The sequence below is a fragment of the Anas platyrhynchos genome, chromosome 9 (genome assembly GCF_047663525.1).
Source record: "Anas platyrhynchos isolate ZD024472 breed Pekin duck chromosome 9, IASCAAS_PekinDuck_T2T, whole genome shotgun sequence".
NCBI classification, from domain to species: Eukaryota; Metazoa; Chordata; class Aves; order Anseriformes; family Anatidae; genus Anas; species Anas platyrhynchos.
This window is the reverse complement of record NC_092595.1, coordinates 4,269,256-4,284,713: the sequence shown is the minus strand read 5'-3', so window position 1 is coordinate 4,284,713 and position 15,458 is coordinate 4,269,256. Positions and strand designations below refer to the sequence as shown.

At 41.2% G+C, this 15,458-nt stretch overlaps 1 protein-coding gene across 5 annotated transcripts in view; it reads right to left on the bottom strand.

The window, feature by feature from the left end:
• The window catches only part of LOC101795342 (uncharacterized), a 191,852-nt gene that overhangs the window by 98,751 nt on the left and 77,643 nt on the right, over positions 1-15,458 (bottom strand). The window contains exon 1 of one of the 5 annotated variants that reach the window (XM_072042413.1): positions 8,885-9,181. The exons of the other annotated variants lie outside the window; for them this stretch is intronic. Coding sequence (XP_071898514.1) covers positions 8,885-8,942 — 58 coding nt within the window. The 5' untranslated portion in view covers positions 8,943-9,181. Of the gene's footprint in view, positions 1-8,884; positions 9,182-15,458 lie in introns of those variants that run through there. 5 annotated transcript variants of the gene reach the window in all.

Here is a 15,458-nt window from a genome sequence, read left to right as displayed (position 1 = left end):
CCCCAGCTCTTCCTTTTCTCAGCACCCTTCCACTTCTGATTAAATTACAAACTGTCTGACTATATTTTTGTGGGTTTTTCCCCTCAAATGCTAAAGTATAATTATGGAGGGGGGGAGAGAATTATAAATTCAGCCAAGGTCATTAATGTACCAAATGCAAATTGTCTCCCATTTGTCAAAGACCCTAGGGAAGTCTAGAGATAATTGAAATGATAGATGAACAGAGGAGACTAACTGCTAATGGCCTGTATATCAATGAATCAATGTCATATTTATGAAGGGCTTTGGGAAATTATTTTAAATACTTCATCTATAGCTGAAGTTTAGCCTACTTTTTCTTTTTAATGCTGAAAAATTAATGATTAAGTTCAGTTTATAGTTACACAACTGTAAACCTGTGGTAATTTAAGCTCAGGAGCAAGATATTGAAAAACTACTTAAACTTGTGCCAGAAATGACCAAACTCCTCAATTACTATGGATTATGGTGTAACTAAGAGCAATATACATTTCAGAGTGATATAAATAAAGGGTCGGCCCTCACTCTCATAACATTTAAGCTCATCTATTTTCCTGTGCGTCTCTAGCCCCCCTAAACATGAATAAATTGGAAAAACAAGGACCGTATCAATGATTCTCCTCCTTGTCTTTTTTCCTCTCAAATTTTTAACCACAAACAGAAGTGCTTGGGGCACCATTTTCAGATGCATTTACAGGACACTGACCAAGCTGGATCAGGGAGTGGAGAGCAGCAAACCAGACGTATTTCCTTTTCAACCAACAGTGAAGCAAATCTTGGAGACACCTTTGGTGTGATGGCACAGAAAGCCAGATTTTCATTTCAAAAGGAGGAAATAACACAAACGAGGGCATCTCTCTGCTTAATCTTCTCCCAGTTATGGAGAGGTTTGGATTTTTTTTTTTGGCTTTTTTTTGTTTGTTTGTTTCTTTGATTGTTTTTGGTTTTCCCCCAGGACTTTTCTTCTTTTCTTCCCATATGAGGAGAAGAATTTGAATGAAGAAAAACCAATAGGTCACCCACAGGTATTTTACAAATAAAAAAATAAAAAATAAAAAAAACAAGCAAAATCATACACACACACACTCACAAAGCTTTTTTGAGCAAAATAAATCCTATCATATTCAATTTAAGTGGCAGATAGCAATATGCTGGGACAGGTAGGCTCACTGCAGGATGACCTGAACAAAATCCTCCGCATCCTCTGCCTGGCTGAGTGAAATCACACAGAGGGACGAGGAGAAGCGAGTTTTCATGAGCGGTCTGTAGGATTGGGAGAGGTTTATTTCATCTGAAAACAGTGCCACAATAACTTGGCTTGTTGAAACACGCAGCTAATCTGGAAATTACATCTGGAGTTCTTCAGCATTTGAATAACGTACATACAAGTGATTCTCCTCTTATACGAGGCTTTGGCACACGAAGCACGCAAACGAATACGGCTCTCAGCAAAACCCTGCTGTCTGGCAGTCTGAGAAAAGATAACACATGCGTTGCAGGTAAAAAGTTCACACTTAATTTTCTGCTCATTTCAACTTAAAACCACAAGAATTTATAAAAAGAATGGAGAGGTCGCATGGAGCTGATGAGAGAATGGGGAAGGATTCCAAGGGCCTGGAACCGGGCTCTGCGATTACAAAATAGCACCAGGGATAGTGGAGAGCTGGAGCCTTGGGGTAACAACAAACTTTGAAGAAAAACTGATCAAAAAAAAAATAATACAAGAGTCATGTGGAAAGAACCCTACAAATCCGTCTGTTGAGAGCCAGCACCAGTCATACTTTTCTAATAAAGATTTCTGAATGCACAAAAGAAATCTAGAGACCAAAAGTCTCTAGGAAGGGGTTTGCATTACAGGGTGAAATAAAATGCACAGTGCCTATTTTCTGGAAAAAAGAAAAATGTAGCCAGCAGGACAAATGAGACAGGGCATCTTACAAACTATAAGGAATTATTGTGGATAAAGTCTGATTTGGATTTTTTGGTTCATTTGGAAGGCCTGAAAGTACATAAAAGGAATTTCTGCTTGACGCTGGTTTGCTTTTCTACCTGTCTTTCCCCCTGCCACTGCCCTTTTTGCATCTTCATTTCTGCCAGTTTTCTTTAGCTCAAATCAATCACTCTAAAGCCAGTAATGTAACATCTTGCCTTAGGTAAATGAATGCATTTTTCTCCTTTTACCTCTCATTATGTGTTTACCAATGGGTGAATGAGGAACGGAGCAGGAGTGGCAGGAAACATCTAACAGCTGCGGAGCTGCCCCGTCCTCTCACAGCCTCCCCAAACCCTGCCCATGGACAGAGGCACAGAGAAGAGACAGAAAAAACATCTCCACAAAGGAGTAGAAGCTCCAAAAGAATAAAGCTTAGCTTTAGTCAAACCTCTAACTTGCTGGGGAGGTGGGCACCGTGTCTTTCCTTGGAGCATCCCAGTTCTGCCGCTTTCCACCTGCAGCTTCAAGGAGCCACCAGGGAAGCAACAAGCCTGTTTTTTTTGTTTTGTTTTTGTTATTTTAAAACAGATTTTCAGGGGAACAAGAACACTAACCCTCCATCACAGTGGGCTCACGTGCTATGCCATCACAAAAGCCACACATTTCACCTTGCAGGTGTACCACGAGGCTCAGTTACTTGCCCTTTGTAAAGTGCCTCTGTCTGCGGCTGCTGTTGCAGCTCACGAGCAGCCAATTAATAAAACACTCAATTCCTCATTTGCTGAAGCACATTTATTCTGCTAGATTTTAATTTTTTGAATGAGTGAGATATGACTGAGATAATTTACACAAGTTAATGATACGGCACACGTTAACTGATCAGTTATTGTATATGAGGAGACATCTATTTGCAGGGAACACGATTTATTTGCAGCCTTTCAGGGACGTAATTACTCGCAACGCCAGCGTTTCAGCACACTCTTCTGGTTTTATTTTCTCTGTTTTACAGCCGTGTGTCTCGCAACGTCCTAAGTGAAAGCTGATTACCTGCCTCTGCCTACCCAGCGTATTCATGGAGGGAAGGTGGGAACAAATCTCTCCAGTGAGAAGTTTTGATTTGTGTCTGAAATTCCCCTCTTAATTGAGCCATGCTTCTTCCGCTAAGGAAGTCTTGCCGAAGCCCTGGGATAAATCTGCCTCTATGTAAAGTTTTTCTCACCTCACATCCTCCGCTTGCTTTCTTCTTATTTCATTAAGGTTTTGAGTTATATATACAAACTGTTCATTTCAAACACCCGCTCTGGAAATATTGTAAACCCAGAAGATGTCACAGTCATTCCTTCTACAGCTTTCCTTTTGTAGGCGACATTCATATTGCAGAATAATTTAGACAGTAATTTAATCACAGGGTTTAGAGGTCCAGCAAATGTTACATTTACATAATGTCAGTCTTTCAGCAGATAATTTGGTCCTTTGCATGTGTTAAAAGACGACATGGCTTGTTAAGATCATGTTAGTACGCTTAACCCAACAGATGAATGGCTGGTTTGTTAATCTGCCATATATTTCTAATTTTCCTAACGATGATTAGAAAATTCTATTTAGAGTAAATTCATGAGCACTTCCATTCCATCAGAGTGACAAATCAAAAAGATTAGTAAATCTCAAGGTCTAGAAATCTCCATGAAATGGTCGCAAGTCCTTGCTACATAGCAAATACCAAAATGTCCCTTATATAAATATTACATTAGTTAATATTTTGCTTATCCTTTCTGTGTACATGTGACTGAAGATATTGAAGTGCACCTCAAACCTTTTTTTTTTTTTTTAATATATGTATTTTCATAAGTATGGTTATTTCATAGTTTGAAAATCTAATTTCTTTTTTGGTTGTTTATTTTGTTACCTGTCAAATGATGCTAAAGAGAATGAAATAGGATATAAGAAACTCAATTTAGTTTTCTTGTGGTAACGCTACTGCCCTGGACACCCAAAAGATAAAAGAGAAGCTGGTAAATCATTATTACTCAAGGAGAAATAGCACGTCTGTACAAGTGATTTTCAAATAGTACTATTGTGTATTTAAAGTTAGAACAATCACCTATCGAACAGCCTCTGAGAATCCTTAACAGTGACTATCTATAGCTAATGCTGTATTTCTTCTTTATTTTCAAGTTGCACATTGTATCCTTGCTACTTGCATTAAATGAAATCTCTCAATTTCAACTTGCAGAAGACCAGAGTGTACAGCAGAAGATCTGTTGTGTCACCCGGCCAGCCCCTGCCACTGAAGGATATTCCCCTGCTTTCCATTGCCTGCCTTGTCTCCTTTTAAACGTACTGTAGCCATCCACAGACAAAAATCAATAAGCCAAAAATTACACCTGGAGCTGTTAGCACATTTTGATCATTTACTTGTACCTGGCAGCGATTTCAGAACCCTTTAAAGCAGGAATGTGTTTACCTAAAGGACAAATTCATATGTTTGTCTATGAATGAAGAATATAAGAGTCATCCAGAGCAAGGGGCTGAAAGCAGCTGGAGAGCAGGAGGGAAGAACACCACAAGAAGGGAGACCCTCGTTATTCTCCTTAACCCACTCCCCTAGCAGTTGTTTCCAGTCCTACTACAGTGTGGAGAAACACTCACCTTCTCTCCTGGCATAAGATTTGGAAAGGCTCGTATTTCGTTTCTGAAACTAATTTATTTCTCCTTGTCAGACACTTAATAACAAATGGAAGTCCTGCCACTTCCCCCGTATTTGTGTGGCATCCTCTCCTTACAGGATATTGGAGTTACAGCTGTAATCCTTGCTGCAGGACTGATACAAGACCTAACTGGAGCCGTGATGCAACGCACACTATGAGGCAGGGGAAGGTACAGCTGCTTTGCAATACAGATTTGGAGAATAATGCTGAAAAAATTTCAAATCACTAGTTTGGAAACTGTATCCCATATAAATTATTTTTACTGAATAAAGAAACTGTATGATTTATTTCTGTTTATAATTTGTTTTTAGAAATAAATCCAAACTGCAGTTCTGTTACATTAAGTCTGGGCTCATAAGGAAACCATGTCCCTTCAAGACATAAGACAATTGTGTCTCAATTTAGCAAACCAAATTAGAATTGGTTTTATTTCCAGTAATAGTATGAAGATAAAGTTTTATAACATTGCTAAATAACAGAAATTTAATTACCACCAAGTTTAAAAAAAGGATTATGTGCTATTAACACTTAAACACAGCAAATTCCAAATTTAGCGTACGGGTGTAGCATCTATAAGCAACTCAAAGGGCACTGATTAAGTGATAATATTCTAGGCTCAAGACACTTCCTTTCCATATTGTATTGCTTCTATTATTATTATTGCTTGTATTGCAGCACTGAGCTCAGATGACCCAACACCAAATGGATTTCCTTACTCAGCTGCTAAATCCTTAGACAGTTTACGAAAACAGGCTAACAATGAAAGGCCAGATTTCTTCAGTCAGAAGGTGCCAGCAGTTGATGTCTTTGTCAAGTAGACTGGCAGAGAAATGAGGGCTGTGGGGCTGTACAAGGAATGCATTGGAGAAGAATATATGACATCAAGTTTGTCCAAAAGTCAAGAGATATCTAGATGGTGAGTATCTAAAGTGAGATCTTTAATGGCAAAATCCTTAAGGTTCTTTACATCAACCAAATGATTAGAGTTAAAAGAACTCCTTCCTTGATGAAATAATGCGAAGTGCCAAATGTCACATACTGATGTATTGACATCTCCAACACATTTGTTGTCATTCTTCTCCTTGCAGCTCATAACAAACACCTACTGAAACACATATTATCTAATGGAGTTGTATAAAAAAAAGTTTACAAGTCCAAATCCAAACCAAGCCCTCCAACTCATACAATGTAAACAGTAAAAAAAGCCAGAGAAGTTACTCCAAAATGTTCTCATTAGCACTTCTTTACAGATGAGTAGGAATCAAAAAACCCAGCTCAGTGAGAAATGCACATCACATCTGTTTACTGTTAAAGCTATAATAATCATATCAGTAGCTGCTTTAATTCTTGCATTCCATAGCCTTAGCACTATAAAATCGATCACCAAAATCCTTATTCTTGTCCAGTCACTGGCAAATACGTTCTTTCCCTGAAGAAAGATAAAAGTTGTGATTTTACTGCAAATGAAATACGAGCCAACTCCAAACTCTGTAATGTTTCTGAATTAACAGGGCTTGGGGAATTGCTTGAGTTTCAAAAACTCTTTTTACATGGGCAGCAGCAAGTACATCCTTCACTGACAACTGTCAATGAGCTTAATTCAAAATAAATTCTAAATCGGGATAAAAGCATAAAGGGAATATGCTTACAAACTAAAGAAGAGAATAAAATCTCAAAAGGTCAGACTCACTTTATGGTGAACGTATAGTGAACTGGGACACATTAAATGCTCTGATTCATATCTTAACCCTTACAAAGCCATAAATAGTAGGATGTACATCTGAGGCAATACATACATATTCCCTGTTGTACACTGACACCTCACAACGTACCACAGTAGTATTTTACCAATCTTCCCTTGCAAAAGAACCTCTTCCTGTGCCAGGAGCGATGAACTCCTTGCTTTCTGCCACCCAACTGTTCCAGCACATCCCTGGGAGCCAGCTCCAGTCTCTGCCAGTGCCAGGCCTGGGCTGGGTGGCAGCGATCCACCAGTGCCAGGGCAGCGAGTGCCACCTGCCTGCCTCCCCTGGGAGCCCCCCAAACACAAATAATTGGTAGCTGGCACTGACACAAACCTTGTGTAATCCTTGACAGCGCAGCTAATCTTCCTCGTGCTGTACGAACGACTCGTGCAGTTTGAAGCGAAGCAGAGCCCTTACGATGCAGAGATTTTTCACACCCCCAGGTTACACATTTAATTACCTATTTTCAGGAGCCTCCAAACTTGGCAGTAGAGGGAGACTGCGAGATGGCCAAAATAATTGGCGAGCATGAAGGCTAGACGGTAGAGTAATGCCAGAAGCCTCGGGAGAGACCACACAGATGTTTCCTGACGCCGAGCATAAACTATCTGCAAACCCAACTAGTAAACAATAAACTAATTGGTACAAGTCCCCACCCTGTGGAAAAGGGGAAAGCTTTGGTGACCGCATGTGCAAAGCATCTCACCTGCTCCCACTGCCACGCGAGACTCTGGGTCGGTGTCATGGGGAAGTCTGGAAGATGTCAGCCTCAAATGGGCAAGAAGACAAACAAGGTCTGTGATTTAATTAGGCCACAACTTTATTAACCTATTTCTTCAGGGAACCACCAGTGATAACTCACACATTGTAAGCCATGATTCATTTTTTAATCATTTCTGTCTGGCATAGAGCTGTGCCGATGCTTCTCTCCCTCCTCCTCTACATTACTGAACTCCTCTGAGCAATACCAAAGGGACTTAGGCATGGGGGTACCTTTACTGGTATCAGTCCCATGCTGTACCCCACTTTTTTCTTTAAGGACAACCTCGATTCCCTGGGGCAGAAGTACTTGCACACGCAACACATGGATATGACATTTTTGTTCACCTCCTTCTAGATCCCAAATGAGCATGGAGATAATTAACAGTTCCCTCTGCAAAAGTTTCCATTAGGAAGATAGACATTATTACCTAAAAATTCACATGGAGTACAACATTTTCACTGGGCAATTACCCACTCACATCACCCCTGCCTCCTTCTGGCCTCATCACCACCTGGAGGGCTGGTCGGGTAAATCCCAATAAATCCACCACGTGAAGTTCCCTTGTCAAATCCCCGAAGAATTTTGTTTATGGGGTGAATAAACACTTCACAGGGCTCTTCCTGGTGGGGATTAGCCTAGCCGGCCTCGTGTTGGCCAGCCAAAAACCATTTTGCCTTTGAGGTATAGCTGAGCATTTCCAGGGAATTGCCTGTCCACTCAAAGACTCGGCACACAGTAGATCCAAATATTTGCTCTCATCATCATAATTTTTTATAGAGGGCTACAGCCCCAGACACACGCAGATAAAGACACGACAAACAACTTTTATGGCATGTGTAACTTTTGGGCCAAATGCTCCACAGGCAGAACTCCAAAGACTTCAGAGTTACGCCACAAGAGGATATGTTAATTGTCTGGCCAAGAGCATTAAAAAAAATTGTTATTGTTGTTGGAAAGCAAATGACAAGCAATTCATTACCACACTGTAATTCAGTGCAATTTATTGGTTGATTTGCTGTGAGGGATTTTAGCTACATACTAATACACATACTATAAAAAGAATGCAAATTCAGTAATGCAAGTCTAAATGAATGAGAAGTAACATTTTCTCACAGTTTGCAAGAAATTAACCTTTAACGTCTTTCCTATGCTTTGGGAACAGCACTTGGCCAAAAGCTCTTACAGTAATAAAGCAGTGACCCACAGCAAAGAATAAATGTCAGAGTGAAATGATAACAGCAAGCCTATTTGCCAGAAAGTGGTAATTTATAAGATTTTAATTCGAGATCATCATGGGGGGTCAGCCTTATCAAATAATTCAAAATGTAGGTCACAATTATAGCCCTTCAAGTGTGGTTTTGCTCTGAAATGTGACTGTAAAAATGGCATGTTTATTATTTCTAAATGATTTCTTTATCAGATATATTGAGTTTACAAGTTAAATGGTAATGGACAGGTTTGCTTTTTGCTTTCTCCAATTTTTACACTTGTGCAGCTCACTGATTTCAGCACTTATTTGCGATGTACGTTACACTAAAAGGAAAATCAGCCCCCCTGCTTCTCACCTTCCTGTTTTAAGTTTTGCAGAGCCAAATGACATCCTTGTTCCCTGCATCACCAAAAGCTTTCAACAAATTTGCAAGTTTCCAAGCTCACTGGAATTTCAACCAGCAATTCCCTCGCTAACGTGGATAACAAAACACCACCCACCTCTCACCTGACGGTGTCCTCTGCAGTGTCACCATGGCTCCATCAGTGTGCCAATGCTGGTGCATACCTTTCTCTAAAGCTCTGTGTCTTGGCTTTTTGGGCTGTTCAAGGCTAAAGGCAGCAGAAGAGGTTTTTAAATTACCCTGCCCAAGTCAGCATCAGTGAAAAGCCTATATCAGCCTGCAGCAGATCACTCAGAGTAGCTGCAGTCCAACATTTATTTCAAAGTGATACTCAAATAACGTGGTCAAGGAAGAAGGCAGAGCTACCTCGCTCTCCTAGCTTATCTCACAGCAGGGCACATTGGTGAGCTCCCAGCTCCAGGTGTGATGCTGACCCGCAGTGCAATTGCTCATTGCTCCCAGCTGCTCGGCTGTTTCAAGAGATGCGTTTGGGCCAGCTCTCAGCTGATTTCCACAGAAACAAAATTAATTCTGATGCAGTAACAAAGTGAAACAAAAGAGGGATGAATGAGGCCCACCAGCTCCAGACAAGTGTGTTTGTTCCACCTGTGCCCACTCGGAGGCACAGGGACAGGGACTTTGTTCATGTGCAGCACCTGTCGATGGGACGCACGTGGAAGTAGTGCTGCTGCCATGAAGCAAGTCCTGTCCATCCTGTTGTGTCTTCAGATACCCTGTATCTATCTACATTTGTTTCTTTTTCCTTTAAACTACAATGAAAGAGCCTGCAAAAGCCCTTATTCCTCTCTTTGGTGGAACAAGCTGTAAGCACAGAGAATATGTTCAGGACAACGGGCTGCTTCTCGCCAGTGCACAACTTAGAGTTTGAATAAATCAGGCTGGAACACAACGCAAGTGAGAAGATGACATAACACAGCTCCAGAGTTTCCTTTCAAAATCGGGTTGTATTCTGATGTTTTCACATCTTCAGTTTTATTTAATAATTCCATTCAATAATTATGAACTTTTCATCAGCAATTCCATCTTCTGACATTCCTCTTCTGCCAGGACTTTCTGTAAACGAGTTTATGAGCATATAAAACTTCATATTGACATGGAAATAGATGACCAAACCAGATTTCAGTCTGTATTTGTCTGGCCTAGAAATTGTCTTGGACTAGGAAAACACCCAAGCACAGATTTCACAGGGTTCCTGAACTTTACTACTCCAAAACCACTTCAAAATACTTTGCAATTGATCTCATCTCGTCCAAAAAAGTCCCCAAGAGAGGGAATAACAGGGCAGTTACACAGACTGAGGAGCTGGTGGCGTTGTCTGGTGGTGACAACTGCACAGAAGAGAGCATCATGTTAAATACAACACTTCTCATTACAAAGGGGGGAGTGCAAGGAAATTATTTGTTACAGCCAATTTGTTGCTTAATGGCTTGAAGCAATACCACGGGCTGTTAGAGCTGATAAGACGGGCCTTAACCGTAGTAACAATCTATGCACTGGGATTAATGCTATCATAAAGTTCAAGCAATGGTTTATAACTCCAAATATTGGCAGAACTGACCAATTTTCTGTCTCTCAGAAGGCAGAATATCCTACAGCAGCAAGTAAACCATCATTCAAAAGCAAGGAAAAAAAAAATCGTGCCCTCCAAATGAATAGGTTTCACATATTATAGTATGAGTACTTGAAAATATATAATTATATGTCAGGAAGCAGAACAAGAAGCACTGCACTGCAAACACCTTCCTGCTCTCTTCTCCCAGGTTGAGGCAGAGTTCAGGCGGCACTGTAAGGCGGCTGCAGATGGCTGAGCAGACACAGAGGAATAAGCCTGCTTTTAGGAGGCCTGGCACTACGTGCTCGGCCACAAACACACATGAGATGATTGGAGATCTTCCAGAGGAAGCTGGTATTTTGTCTAATAACCCACCAACAGAAATGGTGTGAAACATACAGCCTCTTTAACGGCGCCTATCCCTTCAAAGTGTCAGTGGACAGCACTCCAAATACCTGGAGACACAAAATACGAAAGCCTGAAGACAGACAAAGTACCAAAATGAGCCTAAATTCACGCCTAATAGATACTGCTTATTATTCAAAGCTTTTAAGAAACTCCAATGGGGTGCCAAATCCCACAATAGCAAGCTAGCTCATTAAATTTTTAACATTCAACTTCTGGTCCAGACTGGAAAAAATTATAGTTTCTGTCTCGGAGTCATCTACTACATTTGAGTTTCCAGATGGCTTTAGAAGAGATGCAAGTTCAGGAGCAGCAAGGGCTTGATTCCTATTAGAATGGATTGCCTTTTCTTACAAAGCATCAAAAAGGGTTTAATTAATATTGGAGCGGTCTTTTTAAGTTCTCTCATGCAATGAGAACACCGAAATTGCACTGGAGAAGAACAGAGGGAGCAGGCAGTCATTGCACCGTGGGATGTTATCCCTACTCCCTCCTTGGGCAGGGGCTGCACTGATCTTCTGACCATGATCAGGGCATCTGCATGTTGCTGAGATAAGGGGGTGAAAAAAAGTCTTTGTATTTTTTCCCTTTGCTCCAAGTTGAATAAAACCCAGACATTTTTAACTGAAAACTTGCAGAAAATAGAGGGGCCTTTTGACATTTCAACAACTTGTGTATGATCCTGCTACTTTCTTCTTATTAAGAGACTTCATTACTCTTGCAAACCAGCAATGAGTGTGGAAGTATTTATTATCGTATGTATTTTCAGTACGGATCATCAAAAGATGGTGAAAATTGTCTGTGTGCAGAGAGGGTGAAAGAAAAATGTAATTACTACTGCTTGATCTGTTTATTTCAGGAGCTGGACACAAGTCATTGCCATGACATTTTCATTTTCCTGGCTACACGACTGGATTGTAATCTCATTTACACTGGTGTAACTGCGTGAGGATCAGCGAGCTTCCCCCACGTTTGATTTCAGTAAATAACAGCGGGAATCAGGCCCGGACCTCTTAATCGTTAATTCTGGTTCACCTCTTGCATGTAACAGTAGCTGTCAAAAAGATTTTGGAAAACTGTCAATCTCTGGTAAGAGATAAAATCTTGATTAATAAAAATAATTTAAAGCCGAGTTTGTTCTATTGGAAAGAGAGGTCATTGGCACGACGGTGTCAAGAAGCCAATATTTTTCAAACACATGGTATTCTTAGGGGAAATCAAAGCAAAGTCTGTACAGAGTCTCCTGCCAAGTGAGCTAACAACTCCATTTAACAAAACAAAATCATCCCGATGCTTAGAAGGATTCCTTCCTTAACAAATAAAAATCAAAGCAAAATGCAGACCAAAGCAAAATTACTTACATGATCAAAATCAGAGGCAAAGGGAGAAACTGTGCATGTAGAAGAGAGGCAGTGAGGGGCTAAGGAGGGGGAGTTGTGCTTTCAACAAGCAAGGAAACGAATGGAAATGCTCAATGAAGAAAATTCAGTTATCTGAGCTTCTGTTGGGTTGTTGCGTGATTTACTGAGGGGCCACTTCCCAGACGTGGGGCTGCAGAGCTGCTCAAGCTGAGAAAGGTGAGAGAAAGTCTCCGTAGGAGTTGAAATGTTCTTACTCAGCCTGATTGCCCCTTTATTTGCATCCCTCCTACATGTGGGCACTTTCCCTGCTGCCAGCTGTCCGGGCAGCGCTGCTCCAGCCGCCTCATCTGAGAGCAGCCAGAGACTCGATGCACGAGCCACAATTATCAGCTCGCCCCCCCTGTCCAGGCAGACCTACAAACACCACGGGGCTTGGCAACTTTCTCATTTAGGAATACTTTTCCCCAAAATATCCAAAACCCGACAACCCGTAGAGGGCATTCCCATGCAGGACTAAGCTTGGATTTATGGGAGCTAAATACCCTTCCACCTCTACTTCGGATGGAAGGTGGTGTAAGTGAGGGTCACCTCCAGCTAGGTTTGAAGAGCAGCTCTCTTAGTTCTCCTACTGCAAGCTAAAAACCCCTTGCTTCCAAATTCCCTCATTCAAGTTACCAGAGGCTATGCCTAAGAAGCAAAAAAAAAAAAAGTCAAGATGTGCTTCTGTGGATATGAGGATGTGTATATGTAGCAGATTAACTAGCTACATGACAATGTGCATTGGAGATGAAACCAAAGCAAATGCCAGCATGATATATTGTGTCAGTAACATCAAAGGAGAAGGGGAGGGGAAGTGAGTGTGAAAATCAAACAGAGTGCTCAGGAAAGAAAGCTAATTTTGAGTTTGATGTGCACGAGTGACACTCATTAAAAACTGACGAGTGCATGTTAGAGGATGCCACCTGGGATTATGCAACTGCTAATTAACATTTAACACCATTTTCTAACCTTATAAAATATTCTTAGCCTGCTGAAGGCTTCTTCATAACAAGCACACTGGAAAAAGGAAAAAAAAAAAAAAAAAAAACAACACCCAGCACCTAGCAACAGCAAATCGAATGGGAAAACTTTACAAACTTTATAAAGCAACATAAGCATGAAGGGCTTACTTAAAGGGACACTTCTGAGCCAAGCACAGGCTATTGGCAGGTGAAAACCTGTCTCTGACTCTGCTCCTTCCCAGCTGGGGCATGCAGGTGACCCCAAGCAGGGACAGGTACTGCTGGGTGGGCTCGGGGCAGCCGTGCCTCCCCACTGCAATCTGCCTTGAGATTTGGCATGAGCCTTGTGATAGTTGCTATTTTTTTTTCCCAAAAAAAGCTGTCTCCCGGATTTACTTTACTACCTGAGAGCTGCATCCTGGTTTCTGGTCCTGTTGGTAACAGCAGCCAGAGGAAATGCGGACTCCGAGGCAGTAGCATCTGTTCTTTCTTTAGGTTCACGGGGCTCAGAGGTCCCAAAATTGTAGTTTTGAGAGATAGGATAGGAAACAGCAGAGAAGAAAATAACTGAAAAGAGCAGGAGCAAAAGTAGACAGCAAGCAGATAAGATGACAACCCAACCTGAGCCTGGTGGAACGGATCACAGCAGAGAGATGAAAGGGGAGCGGCTGCTGATTCAGCACCGGTGCAGGGAGGCTGGGAACTCGCACTTCAGAGCCTTTCAAAAACCGAAGCCTGAAGCAACGAAGTTTATAGAACACATTTGCTTTCAGCTCTTTATGCTGTGTGTTTACGTTGCGCATTTCATAGTTTCAACAAAGAAAGGAGACCAGACGGACAACCCAAACAGAGCTCGCGGGCGCACATCGCCCCGCGGGAGGACAATATGGATCTTCACAGCCCTCCGACGTTTGTATAAACCCAGGAGCCTTCCAGGCTTTTACGTGCCCCCAAAAGAAAGTGTTTCTGTACAAGATAAACATCTCGTGCTGTATGTATACTTTACAAGAAAAGATGGCCCCGCGATATGGAAGAGGTGGTCCCAACTGCGGAGCACTGAGATATTTAAAGGGATTTTAATTAAGGCATTGGTATTCAACCAGCGTGCCCCCGAGGATTCTTGTATCTTCCTTCACGTGCTTCCCAATGAACGTGCTAATTGCATGGTTAAATGATTCACACTTAGGCAATTCTCCCCCTTTTCACTGGATACAGATTCACTGGGGTTGGCCCTTACAAGTAATTCTGCACCGAAGTAGAAACTTGATAAAAGGCAGCAATACCTCCAGCACTTCAGACGTGCTGCAGCCTCCCCATGTTCCTTAGCTTTCACAGGTAACAATAGCTATTAATGAAATTAATTTATTTATACGCAAAAGCTCTGATGTACTTTCTTGTAATCAACACTAATCAACAGCGATAGGTATTTTTATCCTGGGTAATGAATAACAAGAAAAACATGGATACAGGGAAAACTTGGCATATGGAAAAAGACAAAGGGTATTTCTTGAAAGGAGAAGTATAGCAGAAGGAAGAAAAGGGGCTCAGTATATAAGCAGCAGGGATGTTCCAACCACAGCTACTTCCCCAGATGACAAAAAGCCCAAGACAAGAGAAGACAGCCAGGGGCAAGCAGGATGAAGTGGTGTTGGAGTTAGCAGGGCTGTATAGAGCAGGATGTGACGGCACATCCAAACCCAACAGGCACAGCCTGCACAAACTGTAGAGAAGACCTGTTCTCTAAATAGCAAATGAAAATGTCAACATGCAAAGAAGAATGACTAGGATATGTATTCTCTCGGTGAAATAAGAACATTTTCCTTTTAACAGGCCCAACTCAAGCAGTCACCTGCTGTATTACAGGGAGCAGTTTCATGACCAGCGCCCATATTCATGGCTGAGCATTGCTGCATTCAGTTTTGGATTTACAAACAGCATATATCCTGCTGGCATCCTCCTTATCAACTGTAAAACCTACATGGAGAAAATATAGAAGGTAAAGAATGAACTTTAGGTTTTTAATGTTATTAAGGGATTATCTTTTACCATTATCATTGTTTTAAAAAGTTAAAAACCACTTCTGAAACAGCCCCTGTTTAAAATGTAAAAATACACTTTCATATTAAGAGATACTTATTTAGCAGGAAACCCAGAGAGATAAAGCTCACTGATTGCCATGAACTGTCATCTTCATAGGAAAAAAAAGATCAAACACAGACTTTAAAATCTGCCCAAAGCTTCTAACCCTTAAGCTAATAAAAGGAAAACAGTAAATCAGCTTTAAAAATATACTACTGAAAACCTTATATTCCTAGAAGAACATGTATCTGAAAATTAT